Source organism: Athene cunicularia (genome assembly GCF_003259725.1).
Source record: "Athene cunicularia isolate RWA chromosome 4 unlocalized genomic scaffold, athCun1 chr4_part1, whole genome shotgun sequence".
NCBI lineage: Eukaryota > Metazoa > Chordata > Aves > Strigiformes > Strigidae > Athene > Athene cunicularia.
In genome coordinates this window covers 11,077,431-11,084,846 of record NW_020799098.1, presented here as the reverse complement: position 1 = coordinate 11,084,846, position 7,416 = coordinate 11,077,431, and the positions used below count along the sequence as shown (strand labels likewise).

General features: G+C 38.9%; 1 protein-coding gene across 3 annotated transcripts in view; it reads right to left on the bottom strand.

Annotated features, from left to right (window-relative positions):
• Positions 1 to 6,376: 6,376 nt before the first annotated feature.
• The window catches only part of ACOX3 (acyl-CoA oxidase 3, pristanoyl), a 36,289-nt gene continuing 35,249 nt past the window's right edge, over positions 6,377 to 7,416 (bottom strand). For all 3 annotated transcript variants that reach the window (XM_026847098.1, XM_026847099.1, XM_026847100.1), the window contains one exon: positions 6,377 to 7,407. In XM_026847098.1, the coding sequence (XP_026702899.1) occupies positions 7,288 to 7,407 (120 nt within the window). In that variant the 3' untranslated portion in view covers positions 6,377 to 7,287. The remainder of the gene's footprint in view (positions 7,408 to 7,416) is intronic.

Here is a 7,416-nt window from a genome sequence, read left to right as displayed (position 1 = left end):
CAGTAAGGCACCTGGTTTCTGTGAGCACAGGAACAATTACTCATTGAAATTTTCACTTTCCACAACACAGTTTTCATTTTCCAGGCAGGCCTGCATTTTTATGGGTCTAACTTTGGATGTGGCTTTGTAAAACTAGGGCTGGACAAGAAACAATTCTCTGATCATGTCAGGGTTGTAAGGTTCACACATTTTCGTACTCCTCCTGTGACACTCCTGTAATCTTTTAAAAAACTGTAAATCACATCATTCTCTCCCAATACATCAATGGAGGTCAGTTGCTGATGAGAGCAATCCGCCAGTGGGGAGAGGAAATGTTGTCTCAGCTCTGTCTGACCCAGAATAACCAAATCTCCCTTTATCCCAGTTTTTGAAGGAGCTTCTTCCATACTTTGGTCAGCAAAACCAGACTGGTTTAAACTTCTTAAGCATTTCAGACTATGCTGTATGTCGTCTGTTTCCACCTTTATTTACCAGACCACCCAATGATTTTTCCACTGATGGCTTTCTGAGATCTTGTCAGTCAGGAAGTTCCTAATCCAGTTAAAGGGTGTTTTACTGATAGATAGAATACTGATTTTTCATTATAGTGTCATATAACACTCACTATAGTGTCTTAGAGGTAAATGTGTACATTGCATGTCACAAAGATTCAAAAAGCAGAGTCTGAGAATACCTGGGAACTCCTCCAAGAATAAAATCAGGTTTGTCTGACAAAATCTATTTTCTATAAAATTTCTGACTGATATTTGTTGTTTTACTATATGCTAATTACTTTATTAGTTGAATCTTCCTTCAGATTTTCCATTATTCTGACTTTGACAGAATCATGTTCACCACTTTTCTGTCCTTTTAAAATTTTGGTCTAATATCCAGAAAACTCTATTCTAGTGGAAATTCTTTGATACTCTTAAATTTAACAGAAACATGTATGAGCAGGCCAGTCAAATCTTCCTGCTCAAGCCTTCACAATTTTTTGTTGCTACTTATATGGGTCTGTTGATTTTAAAGTGTTCACCACAGTATGTGTTGTTTGACATCCTCCTGGGTTTCTAAAGGACTGGAAAGTATTTCATCATATCCCAGTGACAAAAGCATGCAAATACAGTGCAGAACTACTTGTTGAGTACATTTTTTGCCTCATTATAAACAATTCTATCATCACAGCTTGTATTTTTGCTACAGGGAATTATGTCTGTCTACAGATTCCTGGTTTGATTCTTACATTTCACAAAAATACTGTATTACACTGTTAAAAGAGGTTTTGTTCAAAGACAGTGGTTTTCCATTGCTAATGTACAGGCTGCCTCAAAGACCTCATGGAGAGGTGGTAGGGCCCATGCAGTATATACTGTGTGGTGTACTGGCAGTAGGGCTGCTTTTCTCTGGATGCTTTAGGTGTCCTGCCATGGATCACCTGTTGAAAGCATGAGCAAGTCTCTATCACAGTCACAGGTCTGACTGAACTAGAGCTCCATGCTGGTCCTTCCACAGGCTGTTTTCCAACTCCTGGTTCTCTCACTACGGTACACACACTGCAAACAATTGCTGTTCTAAACAAAACTGTCATTATGAATTGAGGCATTTTCTCTATCAAAGAACTTACAATTTTTAAATATTCTTTGCATAAAAGGAGGAATAACAATGGACAGTTTATGATTTGGCAAAAACGAGTTTGTAGCAAAGCTATGAGTATGGAGAAGATGATGAGCAAGTGAAATGAGTTGGTGAGGGCACTCTGCAGGAGGATGGAAGAACCTGGACAGGTGAAGGTGGCTATTGCCCACTGACAGTTGGTATTTCTAGTCTTCTGCAATTTTCAGTTGACCATAGTTCCGAAATAAAAATGCAAAAAAAAATGTGCAATTTGCTTCAGGAAATCCACTGGGAATTGTTTTAGCTACACATTTGCTGGTCTGTTCTTTGACAAACAGTAAAAAAATCCTGATAGAAACTACATTTATCCAAGAGAGATTCATGCAGTGGGAATACTGAATGAATGCTACCAGACAGCAGAAGTTGGGGCAAGTAAAAGGCAAGGTAGTCACCAGAACTGTTGTTCTCAGCAAAAACTGCACTCAACCTCTCTCTGCCTCTGAAAGGAAACGATGTGAAATGCTCTGCTTGTGTGTGATAAACCTGGAGACTTGCTTGCGGAAGAGTGAAGCTTCATGCCTCTGTTCCCACTGACCGTGTTGTGGGCAGCCTGCTGTGATCGTAGCTGACCTTCCCTTGGCTGGATCTGTCTGTCTCAGATTATACTATCACATGGATGCCTCATGCAGCGAGTTCCCCTTTGCTTATGGTGCTCCTTAGGCTAGTGAACCGAGCTAACATGATCTGGAGCCTTACTCTGATCTCAAGCTAATGAGAATTGGGAATAACAGAACATTGCTAAGGCTCCTAGAAGTACAGTGCTACAAGAGGAAACACAGGCCTCTGTGATGACCATATGGTTGCATCTGAGAGTCCACTCGTGCTGATAGCATGTGCTAGCATTGAATTACCACTCAGGTTTGAAAACACATTAAGTCAGTAAAGAAAATACATGAATAAAGGCAAACAGAAGAGAAACTTGCTACCCTGCAGAACCACATGATAAATCATTTATTACAGCATGTAAGAGGCTTTCAGACAGAAATGGCAGTGTATGAGTCTACTTTGCAGAAAACAAGCACCTCTGGGGAAACCTGTATCCACAGAACTGCAGATGTAAAGGTGGTTGTCTTCCATCTGGCTTCTTAAGACTTTCTCCTGACACCATCGCTTCTACAAAAGGTGATGTGAAATATTCATGTATTTATCTTGCCACATCAGCAAGGGAAATGTGTATTATGTCCTAACACACATGAAAAATTTGTTTTTTTTTTCTGATAGAAAAAAGAGTTTTTGCTTTAAAAGAGTCACATCAGCAGAAATATCACACTGCAAGGAAACCAGTTTGAAATACCCTTGGCAGGTTTGACAAAATCAGAAAGAAGGAAAATGACACTATCCAGGAGAGAAGCCATCATGGATGCAAGGGAAGGAGTAGGTTGGGTCTCTTTCAGGCCTACTTGGCTTCAGCATTCTGGTGACAGATTTAGCTGCCTTCATGTGGCAGCTTGAAAGGACAGATTCCCATGGCCAAATTGTTTTGGACTGAAGCTATTTGACAGCCTTTGACCCAGCTCCCCAACCAAGTTAAAATGACATATCCAACTTTATTTGGCATTTGAATTGTAAGGGAAATGACTGTTCTGTTCTGTTAGAAGCCTCTTTTCTTTAACGTCCTGTTAAGAGGAACAAACTGTATATAATAATGACATCTTGTGGCAGTTGTTGAACTATTGCCCTATGATTTAGTAGATAGTTGGATGCCAAATTTCATGACATCTTTTTCCCTCCATGCTGGAGCTCTGTAAGTTCACACTTACAATTTCTGCTGCTCTGAGAAGCTAGATGTAGAAGACCTCTGGAACCTTTGGCTTATTGTTGACTTCAGAGGAAAAGAGGTATTTTCGTCACTTGATTACACAGGTCTGGCTTAACATACAGGTCAGAAATTCAGCCATAACTGGATGAAGAATGGTTATCTGCATAATCAAACAGAATATAGTAGAATTTTGAAAATACTGAGTGCAGAGTGGGTCTGGCCACTTGGACCTGCCTTTGCTGAGCCAAGGCTGAGATAAACGGAGAGCCTTTGCTGGCAGCATATAAAGCCCAACAGCTGCTGAACACCTGCACTGAGCTTGCCAACAGTCTTGGTGAGCAGCCACCATCACCCCGCAGCTGTGGATCAGAGCTGTGTGGTGCTATAAAGAGTAAATCCCCAAGGCCTCACAGTACCCCTGCTTTACTTATTCCAACTTTGGTGCTTGCGTGTCTCACTCCTGCCATTAACTGTGTGGGTATCGAAGGATCCCATGAAGCTCAGAGGCTTAGTTGAAGCTGTGTGACAGTTTATACAAATAACTGTGACGTTTTACCAAGTATCCTATTTTGCCTGCCCAAAATCATGTCCTTGCTGATGCACGCCGCAGTTCTTGCTCTAGTTGAAGTTGGAAGCTTTTCAGAGCTGCACACTCTTCTGCCTGTTCATACAGTCCTAATCAGCATGGAGTTCAGCTTTTATCAGGGAGTTTGGATGTTGACTAAATAGTCAACATAAGTAAGATCAGCAGGAGCAACTTAGGGATGTATTTCTACAGAGGTGTCTGTTTATCCTGTCATGTGTTTGGTGGGTATCTTTGGGGCTCCCCGGTTCTTCAGTTCTGTTCTACGGTGACACTGCTTATTTCTCAGGGATTTTTTGGATGAAGGTGGCTGAAGCTACATGCCAAACACCCTTGTCTTTGCTTCTGGGCTACAAAGGCCTCATAAATAGGTTTATAGTCTGTATGAAAGATTTAGATACAGTTCTGCTTCCCAGCTGTGAGGAAAGCAGCAGAAAAAGACTGTATCACTTACGAAGAGCTCAGGGGTGATGGCAAAATTGCATGTGTGTAAGACAGTGAAACAATGCTGCTGATCAATTGATAGTAGAGAATGTGGAGTGACAGATCAATGTTACTGGTCTCTGCATTTTACATAGCATTTTCTTCCCTATTTGCCATTTTCACTGTCAGAGACCCTGGTGTTCACACTGGATATTGGGCATTTTGTGCTCTGCCTACTTCCTTCAGGTCTGCACAAATGCAAGCAGCAGACTTGCTGGATTCCCTATTGATACAGAAAATAGATGAAGGTAATCGTAAGACTCCATAAATCCATAATATCTAATGATAAGTATTTAGCTGTATTGATCTATTTTTTTTTACATGGGATGATGCCACCTATTGGACATTATTAAAAGAGGCAAAATAGTTCAAAGAAAATAAATTCACTTTATAGGTTTTTTTTTGTTTGTTTTTTGTTTTTTTTTTCCCCCCAGCAAAGAAGGCTACACTTTTGACTGTTTCCTACAGTTCAATGGCTAGACAAAGAGCTTCTATTGGGACATCCTGAATTATGGTACCTCATTAGAAAAGAAGAAAGAATAGAGGCAGAAAAAACACAGGCAACATCGACTATGTCTGGCAAAGAAAATGAAATTCAGGGAAAAAAATACAGGTAAGGTTTAAGAAGTTAAGTTTTTATCCATTTTTCCAATGGGACTATAAACAACAGTTTGGGCATTTTGGGGTTTTTGTTTGCTTGTTGTTTTTTCCTTTACTGAAGGGTGTTGAGGGTGATCATCTTTAAATGACCTTGAACTTCTGGTGGTAAAATTATTAATATTTAAGATCCAGAGGTCTAGCTAAGAAGATACCTTTACTAAAAGAACATTCCTTTCAGCTAAAAGCTAACAGTCTGTGATTGTTTCCAACTTCCCACTTCTGAGCTAAGGTAACACAGGGAGGGCCACTAATACAGGCTCCACCAAGAGCCATCTCTTCATATTGTCATGTGATCTACTTTTTGATTCCTTAGAACTGTGGCAGTTACCAAGCCACCTAGGGAATCCATGTCTCCAAAATGCATGCGTGACTTTGTGAACATTCAAATTGCTTTTCCCAACCTCTTTCTTTTTTCTGAAACGGTATCTAGGTTGGGTCCCTGCAATCAGTTGGCTGAGAACAGGGGACTAGAGGGTGACAGGCTCTCCATCGGTTCTCATTATGATCATAGCTCATAAAGCTTCTTTCTGGCCTGTCTTAAACTGTACTTGGGTTACTATCTACTTGGAGTCCTCAGATTCTCCAACAACCTGGTCTTAAAAGTACTAACAACAACTTTCAAGAAAAATCTGTTTAGTAAATAACTGTACCTTGAGGTACTCTGAAAAACCTTTTTAACACTGGCCTTTCAATATATTCTGCAGCCATGAAATGTTTCCTGAGCTCTGTCAAATTTAGAGGGAATCAAAGAAGCCTCTACAGAACTACTTGGTCACATTGTGGAAGTCTGTAAAGACTTACAAACTTTCATATATTGACAGTACAACAACAGATAAAATTATAAAACTCCACAAGGACAAGGGTCTGATTCTGTTCAAGTAGAATTCAAAACTCAATTATTGAAATCCCATTTATTTAATAGCCCAAACTATAATTCATCCCTAACTAGCCATAAATAATACTCACATTTTTAATTTAAAAAATAAACTCTTTGGCTTGATAGGATTCCTCACAACAGTAAGGGCAGCAGGAATTAGATTTTAACAGTACCTTAGTTCATAGATACAATAAAGGAAAAAGAAATTTGATTTTCACAGAAGATATAAAACAAAATATTTTGAGTTTTCAAAGTGTTGTTAGTATCTCTTCCATTTGTGAATAAAAATACTTGATTGTTAATATAGCTGAAAGAGAAATATCCTAATATTGTCAATAATGCCTACCACTGTCATATGTTCTTATAAGATGATATTTATTGTAATTAGTTTGAATAGATTCTAACCTAAAAAATAGATGCAGTTTCTATGTGTATCAGCGTATCCCTGGCTCGATACTGGTTTTGCACTAACTGAAAACTTTATAACCAACCAAGAACATACATAAAAATTACAAGTTTGCATTTGTTTTAAGAAAGATGTATAAACGAGTTGTTTTCAATTAATTTTATCTACATAGTTATACACAATTTAAAGACAGATTATCTAAAATCACAGTCTTATGCACTGAAAGAGCAATCAAGCATCACAGAATCACAGAATTGTCTAGGTTGGAAAAGACCTTGAAGATCATCCAGTCCAACCATTAACCTAACATTGACAGTTCCAAACTACACCGTGTCCCTAAGCGCTACGTTGACCGAGGCATGTGAAGCAAATCAGAAAAGCTTCACAGACTTCAAAGGGGCTGCTGGAAATTATTCCCATCCCTTAACACAGGTTTATCACTGTTGGCGTTCTTGATGTCTATTTTCTTCAAATTCTCTTTTACTTTGCTTTTGTTCAGATTATTTATAATCCCTGGTGAGAAATGTTTTTTAATTATTTAACTTCTGTAACATGACAGTAAAGTCAAGAGACTGACAGGAACTTTTATAGAAAATTTGCAAACCAGTAATCATAATGATTCTTCATTTTTTTGTATTTGAGTAAATATGAATAGCGTGCAGATGTGTTGCTCTTGCTCCTGTCATTATTCTGTTAACAGACCCCGAGACCAAGTTGGACTTGATTTCAAAGTTACTTTAAAACTTGGCACTTATCTATGAAAATCTCCTTCATTTTCAGTGTTTGGCATATGGTTTCATTTCCTCCCGATGTTTAAAAGACGGTATCCATCTCAGGCTCATCCAGCCTCCTACAAGTTGTTTGGTTTACAATTTTGACTTCAGCCTGCCTGCAACAGGCCTATTGATACAAAATTCTGTCCACCATGAAGGTCTGTTCAGAGTTTTGCTGCCTTGAAGGACCTCTCCCCATATATTTTTATATAACTGCAAAAT